The 15,382-nt window shown below is 34.8% G+C and overlaps 2 protein-coding genes across 2 annotated transcripts in view; one reads left to right on the forward strand and one right to left on the reverse strand.

Moving 5' to 3' along the window:
* clip3 (CAP-GLY domain containing linker protein 3) overlaps positions 1-15,382 on the forward strand; it is a 769,717-nt gene that overhangs the window by 561,260 nt on the left and 193,075 nt on the right. The gene's annotated exons all lie outside the window — the stretch shown is intronic.
* polr1g (RNA polymerase I subunit G) lies at positions 140-3,060 on the reverse strand. Its single transcript, XM_079886039.1, has 3 exons — positions 2,860-3,060; positions 2,611-2,740; positions 140-2,097 (listed from the first exon to the last, which is right to left on the reverse strand). The coding sequence occupies exons 1-3, from the start codon at positions 2,897-2,899 to the stop codon at positions 1,410-1,412; spliced, it is 858 nt and encodes a 285-aa protein (XP_079742165.1). The 5' UTR covers positions 2,900-3,060; the 3' UTR covers positions 140-1,409.

A 15,382-nucleotide genomic window follows, 5' to 3' on the forward strand; every position in this document is an offset into this window, starting at 1 on the left:
CGATTCGATTACGATTATTGAAGTCCCGATTCGATTTTCGATTATTAACGATTCTCGATTATTGATTTTCCATTTCACAACAGTAAACGAAAATACACTACAAAGTGATTGCAGTATTAAAAAAAGTCAGCTGCTGAATTACTTAACTCTTTTATTAAGTAACAACAACTCAAAGCACTTTCTGTGTCGTGTAGTTATAACTTCAGAATTATTTGTATGTAGCTTATGTTCTGTAGAACACAGAAATGAATACATCACATTGTGTTGTGACTCATCAAGTTGAACTAAACAATAACAAATAAATGAAAGGCTTATTTCCTTTAGGAAGTAGATCAGATTGAACCGGATTGAACCAACATACTGTAGAAATTAGACAATTTTCTTCTAGAAAGACAAGGTGTTCAGGTGGAGGAAGACTGCAGGTTGCAGTCGAAACATGTCAAGGTAAAGAAAAGAAAATTCTTTCTTTCTTTGTCTTTCTAGAAGAAAATTGTCCAATTTAATCATTAAGAAGACAAAATGAACATTTTTGAACAACTTACTGTAGCTTCAATTAGTAACATACAAAGCCACTCTTATACACAACTAAATAATACAGAGTTATGACTTGAAATGTTTGCTGTATACTACAATCAAAAACAGCTTATACAAAAAAGTGAATGAACATCTGCAGAGAGCACAGTCAAAATGTAACTTTTTGTGACTGAAATTGCACATATTGCAGTATAACGTAGGTATAACAGATCGGTTTACACAGTGTACTGATGTGAAAACTAAACAATACAGAAAGCAGCTCTCATACAAAAATACTAAATAGGCAACAATGAAATTGCCAATTTTACATACGTTAGCTTTTAACGAAGAAGGTGCCGTTCGAATTTGGCGCTCAGCCATCATGAGTCTGTTATGTATGTGCGCGACCATACATTCTCTGGCGCGACGCGACTATGGGCGCGACTCTGTTATGTGCGCGCCACAGACTGTCCGCGCACTGCACGTCCGCTTATAGTTCCGCCTTTTGCGTTCCGTCAATATTACGTTATTAGAAAAAAAAAATATATATTTTTTTAGAAAATCGATTTTTTGACATTTGTGAATCGATTCAGAATCGTCCACGTCCGCATCGCGATGCATCGAAGATTCGATTTTTTTCCCCACCCCTAGAAGAGAGCCATTGTTTTTTTGTTTTTGTTTTTTTTTGGGGGGGGGGGGGGAGGGGGGGCTTTTAAGCAGAAGAAACGATGCTTTTGAGGTAATATTGAGTGTTGTACAGAAACATTGAATTATTTTATGAGAGACACAGTAAGAGATACTGATTTCTTAGTTGTATTTTGACAGTTAAATATCACAGTAAGCATGTGTGAACATGACAGAAAAATTGATAGAGCATTTCAAGTTCTTTTGACAGTCTACTCATCTCGACTAGTCTTCTTTTTCTTCTTCTTAGTTTTCCCTGGGGTGTCATTATAATCATAAGGATCCAGTGGCTCTGTTTTAGATATTAAACTTTCATTAACCATATCTTCACTCTGTCTTTCCTTCTCTTTCTTAATCTTTTTCTTCTTCCTCCTCCTCTCCTCCATTGACTCTTCCTCCACAAGTTCAGATGACTCTAACTGATCACAGTCCATTTGTATTTGTTCTTGCTTGATAAAAACAGTTTCACTGTCCTCTTGCCTCTTGTCTTTCTTTTTCTTTTTCTTCCTTTTCCGCTCCTCGCCCTCGTTCGGATCCTGTCTGGTTCTCTTCGGTGTAGTTGGAGAAACTACAGTGACTTCATCTTCCATGTGAGCTGCAATGGAACTACCAAAAGGCTGGAAACGTTGCTTGAGACCAGCTGGGATGCGCGGAGCTGGAGCGGCCGGGATGGGAATGGGGTCTTGGTTCTCGCTGCAGTTTCCGTAGCTCTCAGAGATCTTGAGGACACCACTGAAGCCGGAGGAACAGATAGAAGTCTTCTGCTTTTTCCCTTTGGTAACGAGCAGATGGAGGTCTGATGGAGCCGTCCTGCCACTGAGGACGCTGTAGATCTGAGGTGCCGTGCCACAAGACTGGACCCTTTTCAGCCCTGATATGGGAAGTTTGAGGTCTTTAAAGCTGCGGAGGACACAAAACAACAATTATTGAATTGATCAACCCCATATTACAGCTATTTTTAAATTATGCAAAGCTTGATACAGATGTTTTGCTTTTAAATACACATTTTACAAATAATATTGTTGAGATATCTTGTTAATATATTTAAACCATTTAGCCAGTAACTTCTAAATCCCACAGGCAGTTACCCTCAATGGACAGATTGAAATTATAATGTTATAGGAGAATTTACAAGATACATGGTCAATATTTTAAAAATGAAAAATCATAAATACCCTAAACTTAATATTCTGAAGGAATATACTATTATTATTACTACTACTATTATATACTAAAATATTTACAATTAAAATTTAGTAATTAATCATGTAATATCCATAATTGTATATGTTTAACTCATTATTAATAATATATTGTTATGCAATCTCGTCAGGATTGCTTCCAAATTATGACATAAATCCTATTAGCAAACCTGTGCGCCAATTCCAACGTTATTTCCAGGTTATTTTGTACCTTTTAGGATCAAAACGAGCTGGAGCTTTGATGAGCCATAATTCCTTCTGTTCATCTCCGTCCCATGAGTCATTTACAGAGGCATCATATGAAACTGACACAAAATCATCCGGACACTGGTACTTTGAAACTGTGGGGAAAAAATAATAATTAGAAAATAAAGTTAGATACATTCTATTTGACATGTTCGAGTTTACAACTGTATGTAATGAAAAGACTGAAAGTGTTAGCTAGTTAGCACTAACTTACCTTTCTTCTGTGCAAAAGCTTCGTCTTCATTTTGCGACATATCTGCACTCTGCTTTTACTATAACAGTATGAAATAAATGTATTCCTATTCCAGTGTCACCAATACTTTGCTACCAATACAAGTGTCCATGTAAACACGTGAATCTCATGTGGATGGAATGGAATGAACCTTGACCCGGAAAGACTTCTACGTCGCGTCGCAGTTTGTTGGAGAACTCGTGTCTGTAATACATGTTTGTGACAGCAGAGGGTGCACTTATACAGCTTTTCTATGGGACTCTGTGATAAGTTGACAGGAACAGGCTAGAGGTATTTTTCATGAATATCAGTCGGGGCAAGTTGTCACGTTTAATATGCTGCAGTTTAGGGCATAGTTTACATAGGAATTACAGTTCATAATTTATCAATGAGAAATATGGACTTTATATACATGTTTTTATAGCCTATTTTAAAATCACAATTTAGCGATTTTTTTTTTTTTTTTCGGTTTACATTTTACTGAAAGACCTGTAATGGGCTTTATAGTTCCCATTGTGAGAACAGTCAGTCCCGCTATTATATTTCGCAAAAAGTCACTGTCTATTAAATGGATATTTTTCCTTGGCAACATTGGCGGGGATATTCAATAGCAGTAGACTTTGTGCCTAGTATTTGTTTAGAAAATAAGAAAATATCTAGGCTATATAAAATATTACATTTTAAATTGATATTTAAATTAATTTTAAATGTAATTATTATTATTATTAATTATAGTGACATATCAGTCTATTTTGTTGGGAGGCATGGGCTTGGTATTCTCTTACCCTTCTAGGTTTATTTTACCAAGTTCATCTCAGGTTCAATACTGTGGGAAAGCTCCCCAGTGCAACAGAGCACAGTAGATGCATTTTGTAATTGGAGATGATCCTCGTGAAGACGCAAAGCCTCCTCCAGTGAACAAGATCCTTACAACAATATCATTTATAGCAGGTCACTGAGCAGGTCGTAGAGTCCATATAGTCGGAGGGTCAAGATTGAGAGGTAGATCTGTCAGTTGAGTTGATGTTGTAGTGTGTGTTTTGGCTGGACCGAGCAGATTATGTTGTCCTGGTTTAATTTTAGAGCACACATGAAAAGTAAATAAATGAATGCTGAGCAAAAATGAATGTAAACAAAATATGAGTCTTCTCATTTTTGGTTGTGCATTGCGTAATGAGGCCACTATTTAAAGAAATTTATTTAATTTTCCTTTTTTTTTTCCTCAAAGCATCCATCCAGAATACATCATTTGGAATATTATTTATTTTGTCAAGTTTTTGAAAGAAGTCTCTTATGCTCACCAAGCCTGCATTTATTTGTTCAAAGAAAAACAAACAGTAATATTGTGAAATGTCCTTACAATTTAAAATAATTGTTTTCTATTTTAATATACTTTAAAATATTATTTATTTCTGTGATGCAAAGCTGAATTTTTATCAGCCATCGTCTTCAGTGTCACATGATCCTTAAGAAATCAATCTAATCTGCTGATTTGATACTCAGTGCTGGAAACAGTTGTGCTGCTTAATATTTTTTTGTAACCTGTGATACGTTTTTCAGGATTCTTTGATGAATAAAAAGTTAAAAAAATAACAGCATTTGTTCAAAATAGAAATCTTTTCTAACAATATAAATAACTTTTATCAATTTAATTTTAAACTTGCTGAATAAAATGTGATATGGAGTAATGGCTGATGAAAATTCAGCCTTGCATCACAGAAATAAATAATATATATTTTAAAGTATATTAAAATAGAAAACCATTATTTTAAATTATAATAATATTTCACAATATTACAGTTTTTTTTCTGTATTTTTGATCATATAAATTGATGAGCATGAGACTTCTTTCAAAAACATTGAACATTGCCATTCATTTAAAACATGAGCTGATTTATTTATGTTATATGTGAAGCCACAAGGTGTGTGGTGGGTAAATCACCTACTCATTATATGAGAGAGAGAGAGAGAGAGAGAGAGAGAGAGAGAGAGAGAGAGAGAGAGAGAGAGAGAGAGAGAGAGAGAGAGAGAGAGAGAGAGAGAGAGAGAGAGAGAGAGAGAGAGAGAGAGAGAGAGAGAGAGGCTATATATATACACTACTGGTCAAAAGTTTTAGATCGGTAAGATTTTTTATGTTTTTAAAAGAAGTCTCTTCTGCTCACCAAGGCTGCATTTATTTGATAAAAAAACAATATATATATATATAAAAAAAAAACAGTAATATTGTGAAATATTATGACAATTTAAAATGACCGTTTTCTATTTTAATATATTTTAAAATGTAATTTATTCCTGTGATCAAAGCTGAATTTTCAGCATCATTACTCTAGTCTTCAGTGTCACATGATCCTTCAGAAATCATTCTAATATGCTGATTTGATGCTCAAAAAACATTCATTATTATTTTCAATGTTGAAAACAGTTGTGTACAATTTCTTCTTGTTTTTTCAACAAGAAAGTTCAAAAGAACAGCATTTATTTAAAATATAATATTTTCTAACATTATAAATGTCTTTACTGTAACTTTTGATCAGTTTAACTCATCCTTGATGAATAAAAGTATTAATTTATTTTATTTCTTTCCCCCAAAAATAAAATGTAAATTCTTACTGACCCCAAACTTTTGAAGGGTAGTGTTTAATGTAAAAGCTTTCAGTTTCAGATAAATGCTGTTCTTTTGAACTTTCTATTCATAATAGCATCATGAAATTAAAATGTAAAAAACTGTTTTCAACACTGATAATAATCATAAATGTTTCTTGAGCATCAAATCATCATATTAGAATGATTTCTGAAGGATCATGTGACACTGAAGACTGGAGTAATGATGCTGACAATTCAGCTTTCATCACAGGAATAAATTACACTTTACTATTCACATAGAAAACAGCTGTTTTAAATTGTAATAATATTTCACAATATGACTGTTTTTGTTTGTATTTTTAATCAAATTAATGCAGCCTTGGTGAGAAGAAGATACTTCTTTTAAAAACATTAAAAATCTTACCGATCTAAAACTTTTGACCGGTATGTATAATTATATATATATATATATATACAGTCAACCCAAAAATTATTCAGACACCAGATATCATTTTTGAGTTTTTTTTTTACTAGTGGGTGCAGGACACTATAGTTAATTCATGAAAGTGAGGATAGCAAGGTGTCTGAATACATTTTGGTTTGACTGTATATATGAAGAGTTCAGATGCAAAAGCCTCTAAGTGCCATCTGAAATTTTCTTCTAGAATGATCATTTTTTATCAAGCTCGCATATTTAAGTTCAGTTATTTCACTTAAATGACAATTAATGGGTAATTTTCATTGCCATTTAAGTAAAATTACCGAACTTAAATATACGAGTTTGATAAAAATGATCATTCTAGAAGAAAATTTCAGATGGCACTTAGAGGCTTTTGCATCTGAACTCTTCATATATAATCAGCTCATGTTTTAAATGAATGGCAATGTAATGCCATCCAGACTTGAAGTAGAACATTTAGGACCTCAATCCCAGTGAGAACTGGAACATTCTGACATTATCTAGACTGGGAAGCACAGCCAGACGACGAGGTGCTTGGTCTGGTTACTTCCCATCAGCACAAGCACATCTTGAGTTGGTGTTGCTCTTACAAGGGGTTATTCACTTAGGGGATGGGAACATGGGAAAATCAACCACATCCCGCCTCGCTTCCTCCATCCCTCTGGACCCACAGCAGTCCAGTCAACTGGGAGCGCGTCATTCCACTGACCCTCTGTCTCGTCCCGGACCCCCAGCAGACGCCATGACATCAGCATTACAGCAGACGAGGCCTGCTAGCGGTTATCTTGCACCTCGTGTCCTCAAACCACCCCGTTCCCCTCACTATGAGGTGTTTGATACTCATCACATTGTAGAGAGGGCAGAAATTATAATTCCTTGTGTCAGACATTGTTATACAATAATAAATGATTATTAATAGTGTAATTATTATTATCAATAATACTTTGAATATGCATACATTTGTGTCATATTTATAAGTACACTAACTTTCAAAAGTTTGGGGTCAGTAAGATTTTGTAATGTTTTTGAAAGACGCCTCTTATGCTCACCAAGGCTGCATTTATTGATCAAAAATACACTAAAAACTGATTTTTAAAATTTTTTAAGTTTTCTATTTTAATAATTTCTTCCTGTGATGCAAAGCTGAATTTTCAGCATCATTACTCTAGTCTTCAGTGTCACATGATCCTTCAGAAATTATTCTAATACGCTGATTTGCTGCTCAAGAAACATTTCCTATTATTATGTAGCCAGCTGTGCTGCATAATATTTTTGTGGAAACCATGAAAGTTCAAATGAACAGATTTTTAATTGCATTATAAATGTTTTACTCAGTAAAAGTATTAATGTCCTTAAATTTACATTTCTGAATGGTAGTGTATATTTAAATAGATACACACACATACACAGATATAATGCAGTATAACCTGTTACAGTATGAGGCAGATTGAGTTCGGTCTAATACACACAACACACACAGCTGAAGGTGGTCACAAGGTCAAATCGGTGATCCATGATACAAAGTCCCAAAGAAATCACTTTACCATTGTTTAAAGTGCAGTGAAACACATTTTGATTATAGTTCTCAGCCTTTCAAGCATGAATATGAAAAGAAAAAAAAATCTCTTTGTACACACTGATGCCTTTTCTCAGAATACATCATCTTACACTTTTCCTAACAACGTAAGCCAGACCTCATGCATTTAAAATGCCACAGTAAGTTGGCGAGACACTCAGCGTTTTAAAAAATGCATCACCGCTTCGGCCGTTCTCTTGCAATTTAAATGACACTCAATCAATTACATGTTTTAGTGCTGCAAATGTGTCTGCTTCGGTCCTCTTTGCTTAAGTATTCCTCATGAGGATGTCAGTGAGTGGGAGAGAATCTCTCGTGGAAAATAAGGGCTTTGTCTCCCAATTTGCTCTGCTGATTACCAACACCCAACAGCAAGCAAATACATCATGTGAGACTTGTAATACGCAGATTACACAAGTGCATAAAGTAAGTGGGTTCTTGAGGTTTTTATTTTGTATCTACAGCCATATTTTGTGCATGGCAAGTGCTTTCTTAAAGGGTTAGTTCACCCAAAAAAATAAATAAAATAATAATCAATTACTCACCCTCATGTAGTTACAAATCTGTAAGACTTTCATTCATCTTCAAAACATATTATGAAGATATTTTAAATAAAATCTGAGACCCTGTCCCAAATGGAGCCCTAAGCCCTTGCAATCGTCTTCTGAGTCCACAATCCTTTGTTCGTGACGTAACACCGCTTTGACTGCTGGGGAGAAGTTTGCTCTGGTGTGCATGTCCAGTAATAAAATTAGAGAGGTACACTTTAAGATTCTTCATAATGTTTACCCAACCAACTGACAAATTGCCTCTTTTTGTTGATCTCTCTGACCTGTGTATATTTTGCAAAGTAGAGGAAGAAACTCTGCTTCATTTATTCTACCACTGTAATCAGGTTAAGCCTCTTTGGGAGAGCTTGGGTTGTTATCTTTCTCACTTTATCAATTGTGATTTAAAATTTTCATTGAAGGATATATTTCTCTATTTTTCTGGGAGTGACTATGCTATTGATAGTGTTGTTAATTTCTTTGTGTTGCATTGTACATTTTTTATTCACAAACACAAATTTCTCAAGACTTTGCCTAGATTTGATGTCTTTATTGCTGAGATTTCCCTTATTGTAAAATCTCTTAAACTCATTGATAACAGTAAGAACAACAAGTTTCTTAAGAATTATGTACGTTTTTTTCTTACTTGTTGAGGAGTCAGTTATTGTTTTTATTTTATTATTTATTTATTATTTTTTTTTGTTTGTTTTGTTAATGTATTCAATGCGGTGCTGTTTCTTCTTTGTAAAAGAATTAATTAATAAAAAAAAAAAAAAAAAAAAAAAAAAAAAAAAAATCGAGAAAAAAAAAAAAAAAAAAAAAAAAGGTTTGCTCTGGAGTTCGCAGGCTTGCATAAACCGAACTTTACCACAGCTGAGGGTATTCCAGAAAGCAAGGTTAACTTACCGTCACATGAACTCCCAGTTAATGAACCTAAAGCTTGCATACTCGAGGTATACAGGTTCCAAAACCAAGTTCAGTGATCCCGGAGTATGAAACTCAGAGTTAACGCTGACCACACTTTTCTCAACCGAGCGCTGAATCCAGGAGTCACCATGGAAACGGACGCTAAGGCGCATCTTCTTTTATTTAATGGCGATTTACATTCCTTACATTCCACCTACTGGGCGGTTTTGCTATCTTTTTTTAATATTATCTTTTAATATCATTAATAATTTTTTTATTACTGTGAACAAGAATTATATTGTTTGTTTGATGCTAAAATATATAAATATGTAATATATTATTGTGTGAAATCTATTATGCTCACTGGAGCCTCATCATGCGCTGAACACCTCTGAAGTAAACTAACCCTGGAACAGATCCTGTTATGTTCAGAGAGTAAGTTGCTGTGGCTTCATACCCTGAAAGTAACCTCTGATTTTGGAACTGAAAATTTAGTTTATAACTGCTTACTCTGAGCAAACTTACCCGGGTATAACCTGTTTTCTGAAATACCCCCAGATGTGTGTTAAATAATATTTATATGTGAAAAAAAGCCTATATTAAATCTGTTTATCATATAAAGCGATCGAGTCTCTCCAGAAAATTTTGACTAAACCGCTCAATTTATATGGATTAGTTTTACAATCTCTTTATGAAATATTTGAAGTGTCAAAGTGATAGTTGTGTTGACTGTCATTGGAGGGACAGAAATATTTAATTTAAAAGATCTTCATTTGTGTTCCAAAGATGAACGAAAGTGAAAAATTGTCATTTTTGGGTGAACTATAAACTTTAAATTACATTGTTTTAGATGATGGTTCATGAAGAAGCCTTTATTTCGGTATGGTCCAATACAGTCTATTGTTACGAAAATGTAATAAAGTACAGATGGCATCATACGCATTATAGGCTAATGTTCCAGTGAGAACTTGACCTTTGCCTAGAGAGACACACAATACAGTTCAAGTAGCCTTCTTCAACCTCTGCAGTGAGCATTGCATTTATCTGGGAAAAGTCAGTGCAAACATCTGCTATATATCAAGATATTGTCTAATTTATTCATAAAGAAGATCCATCACACAAAAATGTTATGTAGACTAGCTGGAAAACATCATTACATCTATATAGTTACAACCAACAACATACCTGCACCACCACTGCACCAATATTTAAATTAGTAAATTCAAAATATAAATTCAAATATAATAATACAAATTTAATATAATTTTAATGAACATTTTCTTTCTCATAACTGGAAGGTCAAAATCATTACACTTATATAGTGACAAAACAAACAACAATGTGTATTTACCTTTATCAGCACTAGTCGCGTTTATGGCAAGCCGTTTTAGCTTAAATTGTACCCAGCGTTACTACAGTATCGCATCAGGCAGTGCATTGTAGTGTCCCTGAGGAAAAATTCCATTCATTTGTTGCAATAGGAGAGGAAGAATTGTCTAAACTCGTTAAATCATCTAAATCGACAACATGTATGTTAGACCCAACTAAGCTACTGAAAGAGATGCTTCCAGAGGTCACAGATCCTCTTCTTAATAAGATTAATTCATCTTTGTCACTAGGATATGTACCGAAAACTTTTAAGCTGGCTATGATTAAACCTATTATTAAAAAAAACTAACTTGATCCAAGAGAATTAGTCAATTACAGGCCGATCTCGAATCTACCCTTTTTGTCAAAGATATTAGAAAAAGCAGTATCCTCACAACTGTGTTCCTTTTTAGAAAGAAATGATATCTGTGAGGATTTCTAGTCCGGATTTAGACCGTACCATAGTACTGAGACTGCTCTCATTAGAGTTACAAATGATTTGCTCTTATCATCCGATCGTGGTTGTATCTCTCTATTAGTGTTACTTGATCTTAGTGCTGCATTTGACATTTCGATGATACTCAGCTCTATCTCTTTGCGCCCCGATGAAAGTTGCCAATTCAAGAAATTAATGGAATGCATATAGCTGATATAAAAATTTGGATGACTAGTAATTTCCTACTACTTAATTCTGAAAAAAAAAAAACGGTTTCTAATGATTGGACCAAAAACTTCCTCACGTACTAACCTAGAATACTGTCTAACACTTGATGGCTGCTCTGTCAAGTCTTCGTCGTCGGTTAGGAACCTGGGTGTGCTCTTTGATACCAATCTTTCATTTGAAAGTCATGTGTCTAGCATCTGTAAAACCACATTCTTCCATCTTAAACATATATCTAAATTACGGCATATGCTCTCATTGACAAATGCGGAACAATTAGTTCATGCGTTCATGACCTCAAGGCTATATTATTGTAATGCTTTTATGGGTGGTTGCCCTGCACGCTTAATAAACAAACTAAAGCTGGTTCAAAATGCAGCAGCTCGAGTTCTTACCAGAACCAGGAAGTATGACCATATTAGCCCGGTTCTGTCAACACTGCATTGGCTCCCTATTAAACATCGTATACATTTTAAAATATTGCTGATTACTTACAAAGTACTAAATGGTTTAGCTCCCCAGTACTTGAGCGAGCTCTTAACACATTATAGTCCTTCTCGTCTATTGCAATCTCAAAACTCTGGCCAGTCTTCCTAACATTGTCTGGGAAGCAGACACACTCTGTCAGTTTAAATCTAGACTAAAAACACATCTCTTTAACCTGGCATACACATAGAAAATTATACATTCCTATTATTCAAATCAGTTAAATGATTATTAGGCTGCATAAATTACCTATAATGAAGAAAAAAAAAAAAAAAAACTATAATGCTGCCTGAATCATAATCATACACTGTTCGTTCATTGGCCAGAGGAGAACTGGCCCCCCGACTGAGCCTGGGTTCTCCCAAGGTATTTTCTCCATTCTGACACCTGATGGAGGTTTGGTTCCTTGCCACTGTCGCCTTTTTCCACCTGTGTTGCCATTGGCTTGGCTTGCTTAGTTGGGGACATTAAATTGAACATTTAATTTAATATTCAACAATAATATTGATCTGCCTGCATTGACACTATTATACAATAACTAAACTGAGCTGGACGATGACATCACGGTTTACTCCAGAGCAGCTATCTATATATATATATTAATTAACTAAATTAACAACTTTTTTAAATCAAAAATGAAACATCACTAAAATTAAGCTGGACTGTGACGCTATTTTCTTCTGGAAACAAACTTTTTTGCATTATTTTCCTGTTATCTCTGTAAAGCTGCTTTGAAACAATCTGTATTGTAAAAAGTGCTATATAAATAAATGTGACTTGACTTGACTTGTACTGTCGTGTCATGTTTAACTTTTACACAAGTTGACAGTTCCCTTAGGTCTTTATAAGACAATTGTGACATTTTTCGGTCAAATAGTGTTCTGTGCTCGTTTGTGCAGCCAACGACAGTTTGCATGCTTTGCTCAAACTTTTGCCATTGCGTTAGAACTGGTTACACTGTTGGCGCTTGCGAAACCAAATGGCGGCGCCATGCGTGGAAACGTGCATATTAAGGGTGCGGTAATATTATAATAATATCCCCTTCCTACGTCAGAAGGGGGGCGAAATCAGATCGGCTTAATTTTTGACATGCTTGCAGAGAAAGGCTTACCAAAACAAAGTTACTGGGTTGTCACTTTTCATGTTTTCAGGGTTGGTAGATGCAGCAGCAGGGGACCCAATTATAGCACTTAAACATAGAAAAAGTCCGATTTTCATGATATGTCCCCTTTAAAATGTTGCTTTTTTATGAAACTTACCCACATTCAAATGTTGATAAAAAAGCATATATGAAGCTAAAATAAAATGTTTTTTAAATAGAAAGAGTTAAAGTACAGTTAACTTAAAGGTATATTTCAAATATAAAAATGAATGCCTTAATAGGAACATATTAGTATACTTCAAGTGCAAAAATAATATATAAATAGTATAACTATAATATGATGTTATGTTCACTTAAAGAAATCTTATTAGTATACTTGCAGTATAAAACTACTAAACTAGTAGTTAACTGAGAGTATACTTCAAAGTGTACTTTCATAAACTAAAAAAGTACTACAAGTATTAAAATAGTAAACTACTAGTATAGCCTACTTATAAGTTTACTTTCAGTACAGATGCAGTACAAACGAGAAACGTAGTTGTGAACTAGTTGTGCACTTAAAGTTTACTACTGTTACACTTACACTGAAACGTAAACTTTTATATACTAAAAAGTGGGCCAATTTAGTCCCAAGCAGTATTGAAATAGTACACAAGTTTACTACTAGTACATTGATATTAGTATACTTACTACTTAAAGTATACTTAGGGTGTATTCACACCTGCCTTGTTTGGTTCGATTGAATCGAACTCTAGTTCGTTTCCCCCTTTGGTGCGGACCTTTTGGTCAGGTGTGAATACAGCAATCGAACTCGGGTGCGGACCAAACAATCGAACCGAGACCCAGCTGAAGAGGTGGTCTCGGTACGGTTCCAAACGAACTCTGGTACGGTTCGTTTACGGTGTGAACATGAACCGACCCAATTGCAGAAAACTGCGCCTTTTTATTTGACTGCTCTTATGAGGATACTTAACAAAACGGACATTTTGGCATAATGGTGTGTGTTATTGTTCGTTCAAGCGCGAAAGAGAATTCCGGCGCGCTGTCTGTGCGCACGATACTGTTGCGCGTCTTTTTGCGCGTCGTGTGTGCATCTGGACATTCACAGACAGAGCGTTATCTTTTGTCTTATCGCGCTTAAATGGTTTAAAAGCACGTTCTTTCCGCCGGAACCGTCTTGCAGCACATCGTCGTCTTCTCAAAATCCTAATTACAACATCGTATAGATGACATTGTGTCATATGATGCTCAATAGTTTCTTCATATTGCGTTTGTAGAGAATAACACCAAATCAGTAAAAGAACAAATATTGCATTACGAAATATCTCCATCCTGAGCCTGTTTTTGCACTTCCTGCTTTTCCCTGCTTGAGAATTCTTTTTTATTTTATTTCTTTATTTAAAAGAGGCAGATCACATTAATCAACATGAGGACAAAGTCCAAAATGTAAATGTGCCAGATTTAGCCATACAGGCTAATTTTCATCTGCAGTCTCTAGGTTGATGGTTAAGAGAAAACAATAAATACACTACAACAATACAACAATACAATAAATACATATCAATAAGAAAGCCTTGGATATAGATAAGTAAGAATAACACCACTATTCCTGATCAGGACAACTGGCAGGTTGATGGAAAAAAAAAAAAAAAAAAAATTCCTGTCCAATGAATGGACGACCTTAGCACATGTGTGGTTTTGTTTACAAATTTTGGTTCACTTGCAAAAAGAGCAGTGTGAAAGCGAACCGTACCAAACTAAAAAAATCAACATTGTATTTGGTCCGGACCAAAGCAAGTGAACTATCGGACTTTCCTGGTGTGAATACACCCTTAAAAATATACTTGAACTGTACTTAAGTATAGGCTACTTCATAAAATGAACTTGAATTACTTTTTTTTCATAAGGGTATAGTGACAATCAACAATATACATACACTTGCATCACAATTGCACCAATATTTAAATGATTAAAATTAAATATAATTAAAAATATAATTGTAATAGTACTACTACTAATAATAATTTTAAATGATTTTGATGAATAATTTCTTCCTCTTAAATGGAATGTCAAAATATTGTCAAGGAGCAGTATGCCGACACGTTTGTCCTGTCTGACACTTTCAGATAAGAACCCATTGGCATTACTCCTTTCCAGGTCACTGGACAGCCACACCGCACCGACAAAGAGCTGAAGTGCCAAGACATTGTGTTTCACTCAGGAGGAACGTGACCCAGTGAACACTGACCTTGAACAGATGGGCAGTGTGCTGCAGTACATTGTTGAATGAAGGAGCATGAAGACATGACTTCAGTCACACAGATGTTGAAAGGTAAAAGTAAATGCTGGCATGGCACGTGCTATTGAACATGTCTATTAATAAACACACAGGCCATGCAGCTTAAAGACGATTTCGCATTTTTGCCTAAACACTATTTTGCATTGTTCTTGTTTTAAATGACATGACAGTGAATAAAATAGTTATTCAATCTTTATTCCCCTTTTTATTCTTTTTAACTTAAACAATTTTATTAGGGATATGGCTAAAGCACTTAAAGTGTGTGATTATTAAGAGTGAATGTCTTAACAAATAATTGTAATATTTAACACTACCGAGACAGAAAAACAGATTCCAAGTGCAGAAAGATTTAACTTTCTCGTGTACAACACGATGGAATTAGCAGACTTAGCATACATAAATATTTTGGAGATAAAGTCTTGTGTTTACAGACTATGTTAGAATTCCCCCCTGAGCATTTTACTGGCAGCTCAGAGTTCTGCTCTATTAATCAGCTGACACACAGCTTGATTCTTC

Source organism: Squalius cephalus, assembly GCF_949319135.1.
Source record: "Squalius cephalus genome assembly, chromosome: 11".
Lineage (NCBI taxonomy): Eukaryota > Metazoa > Chordata > Actinopteri > Cypriniformes > Leuciscidae > Squalius > Squalius cephalus.